At 41.0% G+C, this 24,363-nt stretch overlaps 2 protein-coding genes across 2 annotated transcripts in view; one reads left to right on the top strand and one right to left on the bottom strand.

The window, feature by feature from the left end:
• Positions 1-7,668: 7,668 nt before the first annotated feature.
• On the bottom strand, positions 7,669-13,914 carry socs6a (suppressor of cytokine signaling 6a). The gene is made up of 3 exons (XM_079181845.1): positions 13,581-13,914; positions 13,022-13,091; positions 7,669-12,322 (listed from the first exon to the last, which is right to left on the bottom strand). Exon 3 carries the CDS (start codon positions 12,194-12,196, stop codon positions 10,586-10,588), a length of 1,611 nt encoding a protein of 536 aa, XP_079037971.1. The 5' UTR covers positions 12,197-12,322; positions 13,022-13,091; positions 13,581-13,914; the 3' UTR covers positions 7,669-10,585.
• Positions 13,915-19,472: 5,558 nt separating this feature from the next.
• rttn (rotatin) overlaps positions 19,473-24,363 on the top strand; it is a gene marked incomplete at its 3' end in the record, with an annotated part of 28,962 nt that continues 24,071 nt past the window's right edge. Inside the window, exons 1-8 of the mRNA XM_079181594.1 lie at positions 19,473-19,594; positions 19,929-20,116; positions 20,402-20,591; positions 20,789-20,878; positions 21,020-21,110; positions 21,328-21,442; positions 23,671-23,821; positions 24,186-24,336. Coding sequence (XP_079037720.1) covers positions 19,564-19,594; positions 19,929-20,116; positions 20,402-20,591; positions 20,789-20,878; positions 21,020-21,110; positions 21,328-21,442; positions 23,671-23,821; positions 24,186-24,336 — 1,007 coding nt within the window. The 5' untranslated portion in view covers positions 19,473-19,563. The remainder of the gene's footprint in view (positions 19,595-19,928; positions 20,117-20,401; positions 20,592-20,788; positions 20,879-21,019; positions 21,111-21,327; positions 21,443-23,670; positions 23,822-24,185; positions 24,337-24,363) is intronic.

Raw genomic sequence — 24,363 nt, 5'->3', positions numbered from 1 at the left:
TTGAGGGTCTCGCTCAAACTGGAAACAATGAGGCACCCTTTTCAGGAGCACAAATTTTCCTCATCATGCTCAATCAGTGCAACGTTTAGTGGTTTTGATTCTGATTCAAGAGGCGGCTTTGACCTTTGAGACCTGGGCAAAGAAAGAAGAAGGGCTTCTCTGGTTTCTGCTCTTAGATGCTTGTTTAAAAAAGGAGATGCACTTATGACTTCTGGTGACTAGTAGCTCTCTTGAATACCTATGTTGAATACACTTATTGTAAGTCGCTTTGGATAAAAGCGTCTGCTAAATGACTGTAATGTAATGTAATGTAATGTAACAATAACAATGTTGCATAAAAAACTATTGGCTGTTGGCCTAAGGAAGTCATTTATGAATGTAGCTTAATGTATATCTTAATAAAAGAGGTTGAGTCATAAATGCCAAAAACAAAACAAAAACACCTCAGTTTTCCCTTTATGCACAATTATCTACATACACTCAAATGAACTGTGAGCTTGCCGTCAGCAAATGATGTTTCCTATTAAACCTCACTCAAAGCATTTTCTCTTCATTTGCACCATGACGTTAAACAAATTTACACGTCTTTAGAGCACCAGACAGTTTGTGAGATGAATAAATAAAGGAACTTGTTCTCTTTTCTGAGCACATCCCCGTAGATCTGTCTAATGACAGCTGTGGATATTTAACTGTCTTCCTCAAACAGAACCCGCTCCAATCTTCATTACTATTGCATGCCCTATGGCCATTTTTACTCATCAACACTGCATTACATTATTTACAAACTGGAAACAATTGAAAGAGCACTGTATTACAGGACTGGGAGTCAGCCATTAAAATCCTAATCCTGAATTATGAATGGGTATTTCATTTACCATGCCATGTTACATTAAGCACCTTTTTATATGGTGAAGTTATATTTAAGGGACTTGTCCTTCTCTCGGGCTGCTGTTTTGTTTTTGGAAGAGGACAGATTCAGGACAAGACTTCTCTCTTTGACTTGTTCTGGCATCGGGCAAAGAAATACTTGCAAAGCCTAATGGGATTGAAAGAATTTCCAGCGGGGTCTACGTAGCTGCAGGGAGCCCAGAGAAGCAGGGACGGGCTGACAGACAGACAGACTCAATAAATGGCTGGCTAGAGACGACGTCAGTAAGATTAGCTGATAGAACCAGTGAGGAGATCACGTTACCGTAACTCAAATGACCCGAGCCATGGTTCAGGTAACAAATGGGTCTTCCTCCGCAAATTGATACTGATCACATCGTACCTCTGACAGCTTTTGTTTTTCTGCGTCACGCTGGTATCTGACATTAAAGTGCTGATTAACAACCAAACGTGAGATGGAAATAACAAGAAATCAGCTGGTGAAGAGAGGCTCTCTCGTGCTGTACATCTACAAGCGGTAGGCTCTCGCCAATACTCCTCACAATTCCTTCAGTGTGGATCTGATTTTAAAATGCTTCCCTGCAGGCCCACTTTCAAGCCAGCTACCCGTGTGTGCTTGTTCAGATTTACATCAATGTTCGAGATAGAGCCCGCTCCTCTGATCTCCTCCATCAGAGGGGAGAAAAGTGTGTACACAGAGGATAAACACTATAGGGCAGGCGCAACCAAATAAATAAAAAAAACATGTTTATCCCTCTTCACCTCTTGTGGTACCAAGAGATATCCACAGCTGTTTTCAGACACCACTGTTACACAATGGAAGACAACGGAGTTTCTGTTTGTTATGATCAATGCATCTTCCAAGTTACTGTAGATGATCAATAGACCTCACTGTGGACATTGGTGCATCTAAATAGTTGAGAGTCTTCAGCCATGCCAGCATATCTGTAAGGCTGTAACCTACATGTACTTGGCACAGTGAGCCCAACATGCTCAAAATGACAATGCCAACATGCTGATAATGTGTACCAGTCTCAGTTTAGAGTGTTAGCATGCTAATATTTGCTAATTAGCACTAAACACAGCCAGAGCTGTTGGGAATGCCATTCATTTTGCAGATATGTGCTCATAAACCAAAGTATTTCAATTTTGAGGGTGATCACTTTTGAAAGTAAATACAATTCATCGCCGGGGGGCATTGAATGTCTGTATCAAATTGCATAGTAATCCATCCAGTAGCTGGTCAAGTTATTTCGATAAAAACAAGAATGTTAACCTGGTGGTGACACGAAAAGAAAATCCAGGGGATCACCAAAGTCTTTGGGATACAGCTTCTGGGAACTATGACTGTGTATGACAATCAATCCTGCAGATGTTGAGAAAAATTCACTGAATAAGTGAAAATGTTGACTTGCTGGTGGTTTCTAGAGGAATAGTCTGAGAACCATCTAAGGACTTTGAATATCTGGAGCAAATTTCATTACAAGCCATCCAATAGTTGAGATATTTCAGTCTGGACCAAAGTGGCAGCTCTTTTGACTGACCAACAGCCCAACGTAGAGCCATGTCGTGGCTTAGCATGTTTAATTAAAACCCACCGGGACTTTGAACATTGTTTTGAGTAAACAAAAGAAAAAGAGGTAAAGTAAGGTAAGTTTTAAGATAAACAGGCTTCACACAATTTCAAACCTGAACAGTTGAGGACAGTATTTACAATAGACTGATAATGTTCTGATGAGAACAGGAAACAACAACTAATGGTTTTAGCTCTTCCCTAGAAGTTGCTACTCTAATCTGATATTTTGATTATTATAAGCCACTGATATAAAGCGGCACAATTAGCATGCATCTCAGTGATTCGACCAAATGCAGCTGTCCTGAAGCTGTGACTAAGGAGGTGAAATCTATGAGCCTCACTGTCACATAGAGTCAAAATGATGGATACCCATTTTACTTAAGAAAATATCACATCCAGGATGAGAAATTACAACTCTGGCTTTATTGCGGGATAAATGGAATGAAATAGAGAATGGATGATGGCATATGTAGAGAGCTACGATGGATTGAGGCTCAATTTTATAGACCAAAAGTGTGCCACCACGCTCGCAGTGTGGCAGGCAGAGCCAGAGCTGTGGACTGAGAGATTGAGCTCATGATTGCACCAGAGGTTCAGAAGGCCCTGAGCTTCTGTAACCAACACATATGGTGCTGCAGGAAATAGAATTGGGGAGAATATTAACAGGATATGGCTGCAGATGAGGGCGGGGCCCTGCTGAGTAACGCACACTCAAAGGTGGGTAATTGCTTTGCAACATCTCAGTTGAGGGAGCACTTGTGGGTCAGTGGCAGTTCAAAGAGTTGGGAGTATGACTGCAACTCAATCAAGTACAAAATGACGGCAGTTTGGCCCTTGACCCAAAACAGATTGGAGCCAGGTTTGTCATTAATTACACATTGCTCATTGTCTTCTGGCAGTGCATCTTTTTATTCTTAGGTAATAGGGAAGGTTATTTTCCATTTCCAGATGCCAAGTGAATTTAAACTAGCATTGTACTACTGTGTTGAGCTTTATGTGTATAAAGCTCTTTTGTTTTGGATCCAGTGCGAAGCCCATTGAGAGGTGCGAGCAGCAAGGCAGCGTAGTCCATGCTGCTCTGTTGGCTGTGCTTTCTCAGATCTACAGGGGAACTCCATTCCTCGTTAAACGACAAACCGCCACCTGTTCTCATTTCATCTCTCCCGTCCTCGCTGTGCCTCTTGGACCGCTGGTGAAGGGCAGACACCCAGGTACTCCTTGAGGAATGGAGGCAAGTTTCCTATTCAAAACATTCCCCATCCATTTCCTGATGGCCGCCACCTGTTCACTCCCCATCCCCCTCTTCCCACCACCACCACACCACATCCACACACACACATACACACACCTAGCTCCCGCGCCGCGTGAGGGATGGGCAGATTGTTGGGGGATGTGAGTGGATTGTCCCTGTCACAGGGGGCAAAGGAGGAAAGAAGGTGGGTACTCTGTGTTACCGGATGGCCCCCAAGATCCAGATGTCACTCTTTTAACGACATAATTATGACCGTCTTATGACTCCCCTTGGCCTTCAGTCTGTACTGGAAACTATGCACAATGCACAGGCACACACACACTTAAACACGCAGAGTTCCTGCATGTTGTTATCATTCAAAGTCAGTGTGCCTATATGTCATTCATATTTATAATGCTGTCTTTCTGAAACATAGTCAATTGCTCAGGAAGTTCCATTTATATTTCCTCCTGCTGTCAAGAAATATCACAAAGAACAGCACGTTAGCTGAAATAAAATCATATATCAATGGTATAAAAAGTGACGCACGAAAGAGCCTCACAAAAGGATTTATCTTCATGACAGCTTATCAATCAAATATCAAACTGGCCAGCTTCTTCTTTGCTGACACCCTGGAGCTGAGGCCATCTGGATCGGCCATTTTCTGGTCATTAACCGTGCTCACTTCTTAAGAATCCCGAAGTACTTGCTTTTTTTCTGAACAAGAGAGAGGGAGACTGGTAACTCCGTGTTCACAGTTTGAACCACTTGGTTTGCTAAATTCTATCTTTGCTCTGTGTGGGAGAGACGTTGCTTTTTGGATGAGGGCCGTGATGAAAGGCGTTTTGATCTGGAGGCATACAGCCCAACAGTGTGAGACACACAAAGTGGTAGCTACCAAGCTGAAATTCAACAAACATGCACTCCACGAATACATGGGAAACTGTGAAGAATGATCACAATGAATACCGCGATGAGCTGTTGTTTCAGTGGAGCCCTGATAATGATGAAGGCAGTCCCTTCTCTAACCGGTCTAATTGGGGTTCAGAGGCATCTAATGCATGATAGATGGAGAAGAAGACGGTCTCAGTGGTGTATGGCACCGCTGGCACGAGATCACAAGCGTTAATAGAGCTGAACCTTTCACTCTGGGTTGAAAGACATCTGTTGCCAGCAGGTGACCTCGAGCTTTATCATTACCAGCTAGACCCACCGATGTTTTCCTGGCGTGACAATTTAAAGCGATATATATGTTTGCTGGCTAATTCAAGCTGTCAACATCATCCCCGTTTGTACGTGAAAAATGGGTGCACCATGCAGCGCACCAGATGGCAGGAATGGATCATCAATCTGGGACAGCAGACACTTGATGGATGGATTCTCCAGAGTAAACAGTTTCAGACTAAGAACCACACTGAGAAGAAATTTGCTCACAAATGAGCACTTTTGTGTCGACATTATGCACTGAAAGACTTGCAAGCGCCGTCTTTGACTATTCATGTTCTTGACTGAGGATTTACAGGCACAATACATATTCCAAATGGAAATAAGCAGCAGTCCCACCCCCAAAAATAAAAAAAAAACAAAAGGATTGGAATCTGCTATCACTCCTAAATTGATTGTTTTTAAGATAAGGACTAACACTATTTAAGGAGGTCAGATGTCTCCAGGACTTAATGATATAATCGATATTTTCACAATAACAATGTATCAAATGATAATGCAAACGAGTAGCTCGTAAAGATGAATCTACAGTTAATACCTAAATCTGCAGCTCCTTTCGGCTACATGGAGCTTTATAACGCGTTTCAGCTCATTGTTAAGCTGTCTGACCCGCAACTTCACTGTTTAAGTTTACTGTCACTGCTCTCCTTTAAGTCTTTTTCAGCAAAAAAGGAAAAAAATCTTTGTTGTTATGTATGTGTAATGTGTCTTAGTATGGCCAGGTTCAGTAACTTCCTGAAGTCCCGTTGTCTCCCTGCAAAACCACAACTTGTTGTTTTTCCACTTTGTTAATTCTATAGAATAAATCATTCTAAGTTGCGTTTGGACAGAGCCAGGCTAGCTGTTTCCAGTCTTTGTGATAAATGATGCTAACTGGCGGCAACTTCATAACTAAGGTACAGACATGTTAGTGGTATTAATACTAAACTAGCTCTCTATTTCCCAAAATATTGAACTATTTCTATTTCTAAGTCAAAGGGCAATCTCCTAAAACCCTCTACTACCTTGGTGAACTTTTCATATTCAAATTGCTTTGTTTCCAAAACAAAGAAAATGTCAGTCTATAGTTGTTAATACTGTTTTTTTGCTATTTCTAAAACACAAATTCTGGAACGTGGACCCTCTTTGTCAAAACAAACAAACAAAAAACACACAAAATACAAAATATCTTTCATAAGTAAATCATTCAAAACTATATAAAATACACACAAAAAAACTGTAAACATATGTACTTGACAATTAGGAAGGCACTCTTTATAGAAAAACATTCCTAAATCCTAGATTACAGTTTGCCAGGCCAAACAGTGCATGTCACAATGAAGCACATGAATCGTGAATGAGACTCAAACTGAGACGGAAAAATTTGCTGGAATTTCTGTTGATTTTATCAAGATTTTTTTGTTTACTTTTATCATTTTAATGTTTGCTGAAACGGCAGCGGATTTGACATTTTGTCACCTGACAACTTACCTTCAAAGGCAAGAGAAACACTCTGGGTAAGCAGGCAACATCCTGGGTACGAGGCAGGCAAAGCGAGCCGGCTGAATATCACAATGTTTGCAAATTCAAACCTGCTGAGATGCCGGTGCCACGTCTTGACAAGTTGCACTCTCCAAGCAAAAATAAAATGTCTCGCACTAAATTCTGAGTATAAACAGTTTGAAGAGCTGCAAATTTAAAAAGAAAAAGTAACAGTCGAAGGCAGAGATGAGTCCTTTTATGAACGGAGGCATCTCCATATGACATGCGACCAGCAGTCTGTGCCATGAATAAATCATCCGGAACCGGGCAGAGAGAGTAAACAGTTGTGTATCTTTACCTCAGATACCTGGAGAGGCCTGTCAGACGCAGTAGTTAACAAAGCCTTCCTCATCATCGTCATCATGCAGACCGTATTTCAGCAGATCCAAGTCCAAACCTGACACCATTATCCTGCTCCCCCCCCCCATCATCTTCTCCTCTCCCGACGCAGGAACTCACCCGTGTTCCTCCAGAGACGACTTAAAGTTACAGCGAGGATGGTAGCACTGCTACTGATCTTCCCCCAGAGTCTCCCCTTCACTCGGTTGTATTTAAAGACTGCCTGGGTTGTCTCTGTAAATTAGGCAACCAGCGCTGTGGGACTAGCTGCATATTTGTACCCACTGTGGAGAGAAAATCATTGAGACCTCAATGATTTCATCTATTAACACAACTGCAAGCATGATCGGGCTTGTGTCTCCAGGCTTTGGCGTGATTGATAATCTGCATGCAAAGTGCTCAATCTAGCCTAATGACAGTAATGCTTCCAATAAGTCATTTCATATGAGAACATACAAAGTTTTTTTAGAATATATTTTTTTTTTTATTTATAATTTATAATTGGCAGATACAAAAAACTCTTGAACTGTATCCAAAGTGTGCAATAAATCACTGTTGATTTTTTTTCCAAAAGAAAAATACAAAAAGACCATCTACTTTGGAAAGACAACCAATGTAAACTGGAGTGAACTGGAAATCCTACAAAGGGTTTACTAATCGCTACTAATGCTCTTTTAACCGACTACAGTTGTTAAATCTGCTTTGCTCTCCCAAGATGAAAACCAAAGTCAACATGTTTACATACATCTACATTGGTGACATTCTATTTCCCCGTTTGTTAAATACAAGAAAAGGCAATCATATCCGTAAGCAGCACAAATGTGTAAAAACACATTAAAATGAAATACGAGTTTTCAAATTGTACCAAGATGTTCATGTGAGAGTAGGTAAACAAACACAAAAAAAGGGAGGGAGGGAGGGGCGGGGCATTTTTTTAAACAGTGTTGTAAACAATCACCTTCACTCACGGAGATGCACACAAAAAAAAAAAACACAGAGCTTGTTAAGTGCTAAACAGCTGTTACTAAATCAAAATGCTTCAGCGGTCTGAACAAGCGTCAACTTCTGGAATCAAACATTGGAGGCAATAACCCTTAATAATTAACTAAATCGGTATTGAAAAGTCACAGCAGCAACGCCTTATGAAACTGGTTCCTGCTTGGCAAAATCTGCTGACAAATTGCAAATTAAAATGGAAAAATGCAATTAAAAAGAACATTGTATTAAAAAAGACTAACATTAATTTCACATTTCAACTGAAACAAATACACACACACCCCAAAAAAAAAAAGAAAAAAAAAAAGTTTCAAATTTACATCCGCGTTCTTGCCATGATCCAATTCCTTGACAGCCCATGAGCATTAGCAGAGGCTTTGATATGATGCTGGTGCCTTACCCTTTATATCCCACAGATATGACAAAAACAAAACAATCTTGTTTCAATCTAAACAGTTATATGAACACATAAGGACAAATGTGTGACTTTAGTTCTTTTTTTTTTTTTTAAACTGCCATCTGAAGGAGAACTCGAGGCAGGAGAGGATCCAAGCATGTCAACGGGAGAATGTTCAAGTGCAAAAAAAAAATAAAAAAAAAAATAGATGTGACAACGTTGTTCTTGTGATTCTCATGCTTTCTGAAAACTGGTCTGCAGGCGGATAGAACGGATACCTCAAACAAGGGTACATTCCTTTTGTACAGCCCCCCCCCATCCCCCAGACGGCAAATGTCACAAAACAAACTCACGTAAAGGATTTCTAAAAAAGAAAAAACATTTCTTGTACACAGAATGTCCAGCCGATGTATGTGACAGAAACGCGTCCCTCTACACAGCCGAACGCACAACCTAGATCCTTCATTCCTATACAACTCCAAAGGTTGAAGCTTTGAGTCTTTAAACATGCAACACCATTCAAAGTTCCTATCTAATTTCTGCTGTGCTAGATTCATGGTTAACTTCCTCAGACGGCAACACTTCCAGCGAACTAAAACTAGAACTATGCGCTAACGACCTACCAAAGCTGTCTGAGAGACCATTTTCCAAATCCTTTTTAAAAAAAAAAGGGCCACCGATGTCAAAAAAGATGCTCGTTCACAATGTGAAAACACAATTCCCTGTCAAAGTATCCATATAAAGCACTTGCGTAGCTTACTGTGTGCTCTTCCCTTTACTCTGGCACAAACAGCCATGTAGAGACGGTCTGTGGGGGAGTGCAGCTCCGTGGGGACAATGTGAATAAGCAATGGCGAAAACTTGTCCTTGAAACTTAAATGACACTAATGATGCCACGCAGCTGTGATGTAACTTTTGTCGCGTGCCGAGACGCTGGCATCACGCCCAAGATGGCGAGGAGGGCTTAACCCTGGCTTTCCCCAAAGTCCTTTTACCTAAGCTCACACATTTTCAGGGCTTCATTACAATCGACTACAGGCCGCAGGTTAACTGAGGGCCACTTTCTTTACTTATAAGCGGCCTAAGGTAAATGGGAATTGTGCATTAAACAGCTTTTTTTGCTCAGAGTTGCGCTTAAACACACCTTTACTGTGACTTCCTCTCTCATTTAGAGTGACTCTACTGTGCCCTTAAACTGACCGCCGTTACCACATGCAGATACAAGCATTACAGATAGTGACAAAGTTGTTAGGCCTGAGCTGCGGTGCAGTTTTTTGTAACATTCCTAATGCAGAAAGATTCAACGATTATTGGTAATATTTCAAAAAGGTTTATACATCATCTTGATGCCGTTTCTACAAACGGCACGTTAAAATCCAGCATGGTCAGTACCTTTTAGGCTTGCACATTATACAATGGCTACATGCAGCCATACTATTTAAAGTTACTTCTCTTACCAAACTGTTAATAAAGCCCTATCACAGACCGGCACATTTTGGACATCTTTTGCAACAACATGTTCATATTGTGGGCCTGTTTTTTTTTGTATTGATATGGTGCTGTGGTTAGTGTTTCACCAATAAGCATCCATGTCTATTAAGGTCCATGTGTATACAAATGAAAGCAGGAAACGTGACTCAAATGTAAAGGCTGCACCAGGCTAAGCGTACTGAAGCACAACTGGATTTGTAGAAAGTCAGCTGTTGAGTCAGAGAATACCTGAGGAAGAAACTGCATCCACTGGACAAGTAGATAAGTTTGTAAATTAGAAAACAATATGGTTAACGTAACAATCATAGGTTGGCCATCATCACTTGACAAATTGCATAGTGTGAATGCAAAACGGTGTTCTAATTTGTAGTCATGCTGAAAACGATTTGACAAGTAGTAAAAAGCAAAAGATGATCAAAACAGGTCAGTCTGCAGACAATTTGACATTTGATTTGAAAAACTTCATTGTAGCAATACTTTTTCATCTTTTAAATGTATAATTTGGAGGATAAAAATGAAATTCATTTTGAAATTCATAAAGTTTTTTGTCCTACAGGCTCAACTTTAAAGCAGATGGCAATTCTTTGAAAACCTGCTCTACTTGCACAGCTGAATGTTACATGACACTAATGTCCGCACTTAATCTATGCTGCTAAGACAACTTGGCTGTATCCCTATTCTATACCTCTGCAATACATTATGTGCTGGCCTATGTTTATGGAAGTACAGCCTCCTAAAACCAGCGGGGGGGAAACCCATCACAATGGAATGGAGGACTTAACAGTGACGGAGTCACCTGGACACAAATCAAGAGCCACCAGAACCAATCATCTCCAAACTGTGGTCGTCTGTAAACCGTCTTGAAATCTCTTAACTGAACACAAAAGTGCAAAATTGCTACCACTGTCCTATCTCTGTGTCCTCAGTAGTGCTTCTCTTGCAGATAATCTTTCATCTTGTTCGGTAAGGGCAGGTTCCGGATCAGATCTATCCTTGTGTATTGTCTAATGACAAAGCGACAGAGATACTGCAGGGAGCGCACTTGCATAAACCGAGATACTGGGTTGGTTAGTCTGACGGGGTAGGTTGCAGACCCTGGTAAGCGAGACCTGGAATAGCAAAAAGCTCCATTCTCAGAGTCTCTGATAGAGTGTTCGATTAAGTCAACGATGGACGTGTGTCCCTCCACGTCAGGCTGCTCGTAGAAGCTGAAGCGTCCATTGGAGTGTTCAATGCGGGTGTGGAGGGTTTTGTTCTGTGACCTGAAACTCAGGCTGAGCAGGTACCGGTCATCTGAGCTGTCTCTGACCAGGAATGAGCCGTCAGCCAAGTTGACCAGCTTCTCCTCGGCCTCCCAGCGCGTGATGGGGCCCCAGTACCAGCCCTGCCTCGCCAGCTTCTTCAGCTCCTCTGTCAGACTGGTGACGACCATGGGCCCGCTGCTCTGCACCGAGTCGTACACCCGGCTGACCCCAGGAGCCGAATTCGGGTCAAAGTTGAGGTGGTGTCTTACCCTCTCGGCTACCTGTCTGTCCGAAGAGCTGAACCCTGAAAAAGTCCTTGGAATACGTCCGTTAAGCATCATGGGCAGCAGGAGCGGAGAGAGGGGAGGTGGGACCTCTGCTCGAGAACTTTGGAGCATCACACCAGCGGAACCAATGAGAAGACTATTAACTGAGGCTTCCATGAAGAGATCCGGAGGCAGCCCACAAACCAGTTCATGTTCCTCCTGCCCCTGGTCTGTGTGGAGGGACGCGCTGTCTGCTTCAGTCACCACCTCCATAGGAGAGGAGCTTTCCAGGCAGAAAGAGTGGGACCCTTCTGGGTACATTCCCTCATCTAAAGGCATCGTGTACTGGATGTAGTCCTGGGGAGTCAACCCCAGCACCACAGGCACGTCATTTTCATCGAGATTTAAATGCAGCTCCCCGTTTTGTGGCTGTTGGAGATTCTTTAAGGATTCTGCTTGGTCCTGAAAGAGCCCTTCCATTTGAAAATCATGAAATTCTTTCCGGACACCATTTAAGTTGGGACTGGGGCTGGGAGAGTGAACCATGGCTTTAACTTTTACCTCCATCTTGATGCACGCTTCATCGGAGTTTACGGAGCGCAGAGGCCACGGCGAGGGGCTATAATGGTGACTACGTAGGGACGCAGATCTAAGGGGTCTCTGGGCTTTCACCTCGTTGAAGCTGATGGGCACAGAAGAGGACGAGAAGGTGTCGTCGTCATCCACTGAGCCTATGGCAGAGGAGCTGCCTTTTACTTTTGCCTTCTGCTTAGCAGACAGTCTCCTCTTTAGTGATCCCATCAGGCTCTCGCTCTTTGAGCGGTTCTTATTCTGGCCTCCTTTGTCCTCTTCGCTACCAAGGTCACAACCAGATAGCTCTTTGGTGTAGCAGCCCCCAAAAAGTGACTCTTCCTTCGAAAAATCTGGAGTCACCGAGGGCTGCTGGAGCATGACAAAGTCACCCTCCTCTTTGCCCTTTATGCTGAGGGACTTGCGGATGGTCTTAAGGCTTATCTTCTTCATTCTGACAGGCCCTCCAAAGTGGGGGCATGGGTTGGCTCTCCTGGTATCCTGATGAAAGTACTATCCACAGTGTCCTCCCATCAGGCCGCACCAAACAAGTCATGCATACAGTGGAGCCATCAACCCCTGTAGAAAGAGCAATCGCAAAGGATTAGAGATATTAAATTATAGTCATATTTGTTCCAAAAAATACTTCCAGAGGGTTGTACATTATGTTCATAGTATTGAATTATTCACATTAACAACAAAATGCAAAATTCAGAATATCATGGCACACTAAAAAGATTACATTTAACAACATTACAGACAAGCTCTAAACTTTGTAATCCCAGCACAATAGATTTGTAATAAAACAATGACTATAAGTGCCATTCTTAATCCTTTGTTTCATTGACTGTTTGAAGTCTATGATCAACAGACATTAAAAGATGCTTCTTACTTTTCCAGGTCATATTCTGCTCGGCTTGTGCTGCGACACTGTTTGCCCTTAAAACTCCTTGGTTGTTTTGGCTGTGTGCATGTGTTTAGATCACTGCCCTGCGGCATTGTTTACTGTGGAACATACAAAGTTCCTCAACAGCCTTAGAACTAAAAGCCAGCGCTCCCTACCTAATTTGCTAGGCTGTACAGCCAAACAATAGAAAATACACCACGGCTCCAACATTCAACCCCCAAACTGTAATGTAATTCATGACTATATTAAATGAACAAAAATCATTCATCAAAAGAAAACAAGATTAAAACAGAATCTAGAGACATGTGCCACTTAGACTTGAGCTAAATAAAGCTGCTTGATATCAAGACAGCTGCAATCTGATTACTCACCATTATGTGCAGGAAAATGGTGACTCAGTTGGATGGGTCAAGTTCCACTTCCACCACCTTTCATTTGATGCTATGAAAAACAAAGCCAGTTAATTTAACAAGTTCTACACGTCTGGGTGTACACTTGATTTTATACAGTAATAACACATAATATGCAATATGTATATATATATAATAACTTAACACACACAGCATGTGTACATAAAGTCAATGTTAGCTAGGTATGTCCTGTCCTGACCTGACAAGGCCTACCGTCACTCCAGCATGCCTTTAGCTTAGCTACGCTGGTCAGTTTGTGACTTTAATGACATTATTCTGACACTGCCTGCACAACTACGATATAATAGGTGACGTTACACTTTAAATACTAAGACCACAAGAAACAATATGGTTAATCGATACAAGTTGCCATTTTGACAGATATTGGCTTGCTCGTATGCTAACATCAGATAGCTAACAAACAGTGCACTAGTTTGTTAGCATGCCTACTTTCCAAGTAAATCTGTAAACATGTAAATATATATGTATATATAGAGATGGACATTATATTATCTCCTACCCGGTCACTTCTGCTTGTCTCACTAGGCAAAATAACCCAGAGGGGATGGCATCTCTCCTGCACAACACGTTCATGAAAGGTTCGCTTCTTCACGATTGTTGGCTACTGTTAGCTTGGCTAATATTAGCTTACTACTAAGTCAATCAGCTAGCTTTGTTAGCGTTTGCTGTCGAAAACATTACCGTTCGCCTCCCTTTAGTCAACTATTACGCCCTAAACTAAAGTATAAAGCGTTATTGTGGCTGAATTAGGTTCTTCTCTAAACGTGGCGGTTTACATTTCCGACTAGGATGACACAATAAGGTGACATCTCTCTGGCTAGGTTGGCTAACACTTTGTAGCTGACGGCCTCTTCCTTTGTTGCCTGTTGAATTGTGGGAGCAGAATGAGATGTAGCGAATCAGCAGCTACAGCAAGTGTTTACGTCCCAGAGGCAGAGCAACCCAAACACTGACAAATCCTGTATATTTTTTAACTAAATAAATAAGGGAAAAACAAACACAATTTAAACAAACCAAGCATACAAAAATAGTTTCACCTAATCTGCAAATTATTTGATTTACAACCAAACAACAGGTCATGCTTTTTCATGTCACATAATGTTGTCATTTGGAGACCTGTGGTTGGAATGTTGTTTTATTCTTAAAGTGGCAATCTAGAAGATTTTCATTGAAATAAATATATGTTAAATCACTCTCTATCTCTGAAGCCGTTTGAACCTATTGCAATATTTATATCTTTATGTATATCTAGAATAATTCTGTATTACCGTTTCTCCAGTTTTCTCCACACAAAAATAATACAACTATGCAAACAATTCAGAAAAATAGCATGTAAGTATGGAAATTCAGATGCAGCCCAAGAATCCAGACTTCTAAAACGTATAAATCAACCAGGGTTCAAATCTTAAGGATTGCCACTTTAATAGCTTGGTTATAAACAGGATCAGTAATCAGATCCCATAAAAGCTCAACTTTCTTTGGGTGGTGAAGTGACACACACCCTTTCCCACACACCCTTCCCCAAATACACCACTGCATGCTATTGAGCAAAGCATTTCACTATAACTAATGGGGCTGCTCAGTTGCCAAAAGTAGAAGGAAGTGGTTGTGCAGGGCTGCTGGCATGAAGCAATGTGTTGCTAAAACCATGCATGTTCTGTGAACATCTGCTGAGTTAAAATATAAATTAAATATAAAGACATATGGCTTAAATCAATGGCTGACACGAGTGCAGTATTGATAGTCTTTCTTGAGTGTCGAAGCAGAGGATGTTAAGATGTCTCATTAAATATCAATGCAAGAAAAATCAAATAGGTCAGAGAGTGGTAAGAAATAAATAACGAAATAAAACTGAACACGAGGCATTGCAAAACTAGAAACAGAGAGTAGTTGCTGCAGGAAGTTGCCTATTCACAGTCCCTGAAATACTTTGCTTTTGTACAAATTACTGAATATTATTTTTAGCAATGGTGCTGCTACACTCCCCCAGACTGTGGTTTTAAAATGCACGATTCAAGTTATTTGAACTTTTCATCAGGATACTGCAGCATAGGAAGAGTTAATGTGCCATGAGTGGATGTCTAATAAAATACCCATTTCCTTTTTCTTAATTTTCCGAGGTCACTAATATGTATTCCAGTCTTTCATTTAAAGTGTCTTGTCTTGAATGTTTTTTTGTAGAAAAATGTGACACTGAAATCCTAGATATTTTCAATGTGTATTCATTCATTTATCCAATATTCAGTTTTTGTTTAACCAAGTTCTGTTTCGACTGTGCAGCTGCTTATGAAGATAATGAATGAAACATATTGTACGTGTTAGTTTATTTTAGAGCAAAGAATGTATGGTTTGCTTGTTTGCTTGCTAGTCACACCTTACAGTTTATATACAGTACATAACTTTCCTCCAGTGCAATAATCAGGATTCCATTTCCCGCTATATCAGATAACTGTAGAAATATCAACCACTACGTTTATTTCCCTGAAGCTTGCTGTGTTTAGCCTTCATGCAGTAAGGCTTTCTAATTTGTATTCCAGAAACATCAAGTTGGCTCTCCAAGTATTTAAGTATTTGATACAGCAACTAAAACTTGATCTCTGAAATGATACATTGGTAGCCTAATTAGTGTCAGTATTGTTCTGAAGTAAATTGTGTTTACCACAGCCAGGCTAATTTGATCCATATACTGAACATTACATTGTTTTTCCACACTGTCAAGTGTATGGCAGTCCTTCCCCAACCTGCTTAGGGCAGCTGTGTGCAGACAGGCTCTATGCAAAGACTCTAATTACCCGGCCCTATTAGGGTTGATCAGGCTGCCTTCACTTGATGTGTTGGCATAGGAGGGGAGGGGTGGCGTAGGGGGAGGAAGGAGGGGTGGCAGCGCTTAGATATAGCACCAAGGACACTGGGAAGCAAGGATGCAATGTTTCTATGAGCTAAATTAGACCTGACAAACAAACTTTAGCCCGGTTGATGTTTGTTGCCAGACAGGGAAAACAAGTAAGTATTCAGTTGGGGGCATAACCCAGACTGTGTCACGACAGGATAAACAGATCAAATAGTTACCGAAGCATGCTGTTTCGATTTTACATGAATGGAATCTAAGAGTTAAATAAGGATTGCGTATCTTCATGTTGTCCAACACCTCAGAGCACAACATGAGGGCCTCTGGAGCCCCTCTCTCTCTCTCTCTCTCTCTCTCTCTCTCTCTCTCTCTCTCTCTCTCTCTCTCTCTCTCTCTCAAGATCAATATTTCCAAAAGGATTATAATTTATTTTTAAATTCTCGAGTGGAGGTGGAACTTTGTGCACAAGGAGTGAGGCCAAACTGTTTAATGAGATAGACCTCTACATGGGGAAGCTCCTCGCACCTCATCTTAAATTCAAATGAGCGCTGTATCAGCCATACATTATTTGCAAAATATGTCTGCGCCGGCTTCAGTTTAACTCAGTCCTTTGACTTGACTCCTTTACCGATGGGGGATTGTCGGGGGCCCCTCTGTGCCCATGCTCATATCCTCAACACTTGCAGCGGAGCGGAAGACGGGTACAGCAGGCATGTCAAACAGTGACAGGGCCAGTGGGACCACTTGGGTTTTGTTTCAGGGATGACGGTGGCATAACATAGAAAGGGATTGCCTTAACAATGCAGTCTGAGCATTTACTGTATGGTAAGGATGATGTCTACACCTCTGCCTCGGTTTGGTGTCGTTCACTTGATTTCAGTAGATTCATTTATTTATATTATTCATATCATAGTTTTTGCCTCAGGTAAGAGGTCTTCTAATATAACGCATTCATTGCTATTACACCAGCTGCATCCACATGCAATGTAAAGACTCAGCTATAGAGACTTGAGCTCATTTCAAATGCCTGGCTAAAACAATAAGTACATTTTCCATGCTCATCTATGTTTAGGGGGTCTGATATAGTGAAACATCACCCTTGATTTTGCATTATTCATTATGGAAGTAACTGCTTGTATTTTTTTGCTGGAGAACTACAATAATGATTATATTAATAAACTAATTTGACCTTGATTTATGCATGAAATGCTGTAAGTGCAACAACCAATCATTTTGCCCAGCTGCCCTTGTGAAGCATTTGGTGATAGATTTACTGTACATGGCTTAGTTTACTGCCGCTTCCTCACATTTACATTTGCAGGCACGTTTAAAGTCCTTAAATATGCAAACATGCATGGACTGTAAGAAAATTATTAGAAAAGGTCAGAGAAGGGTATTTTTCAGCACATTTATCCTACCTTTCCTGCTACATACAGTATGCTATCTCTACCAATTATCTGCAAAATGAAATGTACATCAGCAGCATAGTGCTCCATAACTTCTGTCTGTTTGACAATTTGGTCAGGCACATGATGACTCATGATCAGCTTTAACCATTGTGAGAGTCCGGAAACTCAGATGCTTCAAGAGTAAATCTGGCTTCAAAGTATTTAAATTGGCATGATTTCCACTCAGAGATCAGGCTTACATTCATTAACTGCCCGAGGTGATTTCTGGCAGATGAGGTATTGAGCCTGATTTAAAATAAATGACAGATTATGCATAGGATTTAAAATGTTAAAAATCCTTAAATTCCATTTAAAAAACAAAAGCAATTAAAGGTTAAAAGTTCAAAACACAAATATCCTTCAAACTTAATATGTACTTATGTAGCTTAGAGTTACACAAATGTTTACAAGGGTATATGTGAATAGAGAGATAACTGCAGTTTTTAGGACACACTGGAAAACATCTGTAAAGACATCTGGGAGAATTGAATACCTTATGTCTGATGGTCAAAAATGCAGGGCTGAAAGACATACACCATACCCCATGTTTTTTATTTATTTAAAGTGAAGTTTTGCTTCTGGTCTGTATAACAAATGATCCAAGACATTCAGCGTTTGTCAGACAGAAATGATATGATGTAGTGTTTGAAGCAGCTATTGAGACTTCCTGACCTAGGGCGATGTATTTCTCCAACAGGCAAAGAAGACCTCCTCAGCTTTTTGGATGTCAGAACTCTCACTCTGTATTTTCATTGTACAACTGCAGAATGTCAACAACATTCATACAAACTCAGTCCTGTATACTGTATCAGAGCGTGGGCAAACTGGAGTACACTTCTTAACCTCCTCAAGTCAGACCCCTTGGCAGATTCATCAATATGATGCATACTGTGCAGACAAACTCTGTTTCAACCCACAAAATATGGGATATGTGTAAACAATACATTTCTATTCATCCAAGCATCTTGTGTTTGAATATTTGGCTCATTGTGATAGAAGCTCTAGAACAAGGACGTGATATATCTAAAATTGAAGCTGCTTAAGGAAAATTTCACGATATTGGTAAAACATGTGAAGAATGAAGTGAAAAAAAGTAATGGAGTATGAAAGCACAGGTTATAATTTTCCCTCAAACTCTTCTAGGTGACAGTAGAATATACAGCACACAATGAATTATGGGCTTGAAGTCCTTCTGGAATTCTCAAAAGCTGTCATTATATGATTATCATATCAAATTACCATTTGCTAAGTTTGTTAATTATTACCCTGTTGGCTGATCATAACCGCATCACATCTGAAGTGTGAGATCTTGTGAAATTGGATTAATTTACACACAGAGTTTTAAAAATAATTTATCCCTGCACTTGTGTTAAGAGGTGATGCACATCAACTTTGATTTTTGAGAACATCAATGTTTGAGAAGATTAATTTAATGGCAGGATAATGTGGCTGCTGTAAACACTTTTTTTTAATATTCAAGAAATGGAAAAGCCTTTATTGGTTTTGAAATATGCCTTTAAACACTGAGGATCCTCGCAAGGAAAATTGCTTCAGCATGTTTAACATTTCAAAAGATCCGATGAGAGAGATACGCCACAAATTGGCACATCAGATATGTCACAACACCGTTTAAAGAAAGGCCCACCTACAGACAGGATGCCTTCAATCAGATCTACTGCACATGTTAGAGGGTCCAATTGACAAAGAGATATTAAGTACATGCCCTAAAAAGGTTTGAGGGCTGCTAGTGTCATTGCTGGTGGGAAAGGTGTTAGAATAAATAACAAACGAGTACAATGTAATGTGCTGCATGCCGGTTTCAAAGTGCTGATTAGCAAATCTCTCTGACAATGTTGTATATATGATTCAGTGTAATATCCTTTAGGTGCTTACACTATTGTGTCTACATTCACTATGTAAATGTTCCGTGGAAGTGCATCTTTAACTCTGCAGTGTCACAAAAAAAGACAAGCCAAAAAGTTTGTCCTACACCTCTTGAACCCCTTGAACGCATCCTGGTCCTCTACAGGAAGTGGACTGACGCTGGCGCGTTTGTTGAAAACAAACCCGGGCAGACGTCGTGTTGACATGTCACCGCCAGACAACCACTCACTGAAGTGACAAGCCTCGGTCGTTGATGAAGCCTTTTAAGCTGTTTTTACACAGGGAGACGCAATACATTGAACATGGAGTTATCTCCCATTATAAAGAAAATAGGTGGGCTAACTCTTTAGCTCAGTAAATGTAGCGTAGGACGCTGACTTTACCTGAACTGTTTGAACAAAACGCTGTCACTTGCCTATTATTAGCCGATGCTAACGTCAGCTAACAATATAAACTATCTCCATCTAGGTGGAACACGTTACACTAACTTTAGTAAGCACAGGTGTAATCATTGTCAACACTAGCGTTATCTTAGTAACGTTAATTAACCCAAGTCAGTCAAACTTTGTCTGAACTTCACACCAAAGTTAGCTAACAGTTAGCTAGCTGTTGATTAGCTGAAACACAACGTCGCTAACTCTGCTCTAATGTTTCTGCTCAACCTTAGGTCATTCTTTGGTGGAGATAAGAGTGCGAGCATTAAAGAACATCATGTGTAAGCTGGAGCACTCCCTGATTTCCGTCTCCGACATCGTCCAAGAGAAGATGCTTTTTGTGCATCTCCTTGAATGGTTCAATTTCCCCGAGGTGCCAATGCAGCAGGAGGTCCTCGAGTTGCTCTCAACTTTGTCAAAGGTAGTCACACTTCTAGCTACATTATAGATAACCTTCATCACCAGGTTATGTCATTTTGGCTCTGGCTTCAGCCTTTCTTTAACAAGGATAACCAGACTTTAACCAGTTTATAAGAGTTAGATCAATATATGATGTAATAAAGTTTCATGTCAGGCTTCAGTTTTTTTTCTCAGAGATTAGCCCAGTGACATTTTAATAGCAACACCCATGCAAAGTGATTTTTACGGTGCTGTATTACATTGAACTATCATTTTTTCATTTCCGTTTGTCATTTTGTCTTCCAAGCATCCTAGTGCAGCCCAGATGCTAAGAGACGTTGGGGCGGTGGACTTCCTCACTCAACTGTCTCCTAACGTGGAACCCAGACTGCGAGCTGTCATCGATGGAACCCTGGACCAGCTGTTCCTGCTACCTGAGCTACTCCCTAGTCATACAATGGTCTACTCGCATGGACGGCGTTCTACGACTCCAACAGGTGTTGCAAGTTAAAGCCAAAATGGTTGTTTGTTTATGATTCTGTCTTCTAGAAAACTCTAAATGTTCGTCGTCTTATGAAGTAGAGAGGCTGAAGAGCGTGGTGTGGGTTGTCAGTTTTGCTTTACACAGATCTTATAACACAGTATGTAAAAGGACATTTTAACAGATCTGGTGTCTCTGCGGCAGCACCTACAGTTGTTCCACCTGATGACCATTTTCCTCAAATGGGCTATTTCCACAAGACCATGCCAAGCCACACAGATGTACCAGCTCAGAAGATAGCAGGTACCAGTACTTTGAATACTCATTTGTCTCTCCTTAGTGTGCTGGGTCTCATCTTGAATTTAGCTTGCAGTTTTATCTAAAGACAGCCCTGTACGTTTATTCAATGGATGACTTGTTTGACACGTTTTTATCCCTCTACAGTGCATGAGTCTGTGAGATGTCTCAAGTTTTCTGTGTTTCCGTGGCTGAATTTGACAAACACAGACAGACACATACTTGCATCCAATGAGAGGTGAGAGGCAATACATGAATCTAACAAATAATATATATATGCATGGTGAAAATGCAATTTACAAAATGATGATTTAATTTAGGAAACAAATCATTGAAGAACAAGACTAAGACACATTCTGTGCCAAATTTTGGTACTTAACAGTTTGAATTCCAAATAAGATGCATGTGATGTTAAATTACTGAGTATTAAATGAGACTTAATTCTTTTGAAACAGTTCTCTAAGGAGCAGCAACCCCAACCTGGTGCGGACCACATGTGAACTCCTGTGTGATGTCATTATGCAAGACTTTCCTGTTGAGATCTTCCTGCAAAGACCAAGTATCGTACAGGTATCATTGCACAACCATGTTCTTGCATTGACAATAGCATTGTTTTTATTTTTCATTGTTAGACAGGGTTGCACGACGACATTGAGATTGTAGTTCCAATTTGTTACATAGCAAAGAAAACAAAACAAAAACTATAAAAAGGAAAGAAGCTGTTTTGAAGTCTGTTGATTCGGGAGCTGATACCTTTTTTTATCTCTTTCCAGACGGCAGTAGGGGGAACAGGTTGTGGCTGGGGTGGGTTTAGTCTTTTAATATCCCCATAGCTCTTTGCAGGCACCTCCTGTCACCAATATCACTGATGCTCGGTAGATGTGTGCCAATGATGTTTTGGGCGGTTTTAATGACCCGCTGTAGAGCCCTCCTGTCCTGGGCCGTGCACATCCCATGCCAGTTTGTAGTCGGGATGCTTTCTATAGCTCCTCTGTAAAAGTTTCTTTAAGAAATACAGCCGTTTATTAGCTTTCTTCACCAGAATCGAGATGTGTGAGGATTGTTTGTGATGCTGATTCCTAGGAACTTGCGCCACCTCAGCTCCATGAATGTAGACAGGGGTGTGCGTCTTCGCCTCCTTTTTTTTTTTTTTTTTTAAATCATCAATCGGCTCCTTGGTTTTACTGACGTTAAGCAGTAGGTTGTTCTCTGAGCATACAGAAAGTTGTTGTATACAGAAGGTGTGCTGTCGTGGTCGCAGGTCCCATTATTTGCCGTCACAGGTTTGATCCCACACTATAACAACAGGTCATGTTAGAATCTCAGCATCTTCAGGTGCAACGAGTTTCTTCTGAATGTTTCGGTGTCAGTGCAACGTTCGGCATACTGAGATAATGTCGTCAAAATCAAATACAAGTAGAATTTGTATTATTTTCAGCACCTTGAACATGGCATTAGAATTACTGTCATTTTTACTGTAAAGGATGTTTGGTTATTGACAGTCCCAATGCTTATGCTTCAAGACAAACGCCTGTATTTGACTTAAACATGGCGGCTTGTTGCTTCCCTTAAAATCTCTGTGTTTGATTCAACGTGGCTGTCCAAAGAGACAACATTAAAGATGTGACTGAAGAACTCCACCAGGGCTTTTCCGATGGTTCTCGGCCAACTGCTCATAATGTTCAGCATTCTTGTTTATTCACATCAAGTTAGATGACATATATTGCTCTGAGTGGCTAACATGACCGTCCCACAATGGAATTTATGGGATGGTCACTCAAGCCACTGTCAAAATAATAACCTGTCAAATGGTGTCCTTGACCAAAACACCAATTTATAATTCTGTGTCCCTGATCTTGTAGGAGGTTGTGGGGGCCTCTGGGGCCTTTCTTTGCTTGAGCAGGCACTAGATTGCCGCGAGGATATAGTTTGGTCATGATGACCTTCTTGCAGGGTTCGAAAGACCTTCGTGGAACGTTTTGCTTCTTTCCTCTTAAGGCCGCCTTGAATGCTGAATATCAGGGATTCTGCAAAAAGGGGCCAAATTGTCTGCAGGTGACCTCGTCCTGGTCTTGTTGGCTTATGGAGGAATCTAAAATGTCCTTTGTTGCAAATAAAAAAAGATCAATGTGCTTCGGTTCAAATCTTTTCTCTTTTTTTTTTTTTACATTCAAGAGATATTCTCTCTCCCTATTTCTGTACTTTTTACATTATCCACCAGTATCCAGTCGGCAACATAGTTCATCTCTTCACCGAGCTCTTCTTTTAATTGGCATAGACAGAGTGTTGGGAGGAGACGTGGCCCCGATGAGCCACAACTGCGAACATTACTGTTTGGTAATAAAGCGATGCATTACGTTAGATCGGTCTCCAGGCAGTATTAGCATACTGTCACCCTGCAGTCTCATCATCAAAAATCATTATGGGAAAGTACTTTTCCAATTGTGGCTTTACTTTGCCATCCTTGGATTTAGAGACATGACACTATTAGCTGAAGAGGGCATCTGGAATCTGAACTTATAACAAATTCAATAATTCAATTCTACTTGCCCTTTTTATTTAGTGGATTTTATTACAACTTTTCTATCGCTGTCTGAGTTTAGGTCCTGTCTGTGTACGTTGTTTCAGCTCGGGCTCTGTTTCTGTTTTTATACGGAGCCGAAAAAGAAATATATTTGCCCAATTACGATAATGTCTTAATTGGATGTTGCTGGTTGGTAATTAGGTCCTCAGAAAACCTCTCCATAAGCCAGATTTACAGCTATAATAACTGCTCTAATATCCCCTTCTGTTTTCAGAACCTCCTGTCCCTGTTGAGGCTGGGTTCGGGTAAAGGTGAGGCAGGCTACCTCCACTTGCAGGCGCTTTCCTGCCTTCGGCAGCTTTGTGTGGGGCTGCGGAGGAGACTACGCTTTCATCAAGATCCAAGCTTTTACTCCACAAAGCAAGGTAGCGTGCCATATGACTCGCAGCTGGTGATTTGTAGACTTTTGGATGCTTATGCTGTCAGTTTACATGTCTCCCTTTTATTATAAAGTTAGTTTTTAAACAAATATATTTCTTATTTGGTTGCAATTTTCAATCATATCCTTTACACGACCAATTCCCAAATCATACCACATCGTTTTACATGTTTCAAGAGTAAACTTCAAACTTTCTGTTTGCGTTATTGTTTTAGTTTTTTCTCTTCAAATTATCAATTTATTTTAAATAAATGCAACATCTTTCCAATCCAACTGATTCATTTCTCACAATGAGTCGTTTGTATCACCTCTTAACTAATTTTTGTATTTCCTTTTTTGTGGTTGTGTAGATCCTGTGTCCCAGAACTCGTCCTTTTCCTACACCCAGCGTTCCCAGGCCTCGTCTCCGGCGGCAGAGTGCTCCCCTCGGCCCTCTGTGGTGGGACGCACAGGCCAGAGAGCCAGCGGAGACGGCCAAGACGGAGACGCAGCTTCCACCAGGTGTGTAAACTGTGCATTTTAGTAACA

The sequence above is a fragment of the Pholis gunnellus genome (assembly GCF_910591455.1).
Source record: "Pholis gunnellus genome assembly, chromosome: 20".
Taxonomy (NCBI): domain Eukaryota; kingdom Metazoa; phylum Chordata; class Actinopteri; order Perciformes; family Pholidae; genus Pholis; species Pholis gunnellus.
Note: the sequence above shows the minus strand (reverse complement) of the source record. Positions and strands in the feature narration are given on the sequence as shown.

Coding starts and splice junctions, on each gene's coding strand:
- socs6a (XM_079181845.1), bottom strand. CDS start 12,196: ATGAAGAAGATAAGCCTTAAGACCATCCGCAAGTCCCTCAGCATAAAG.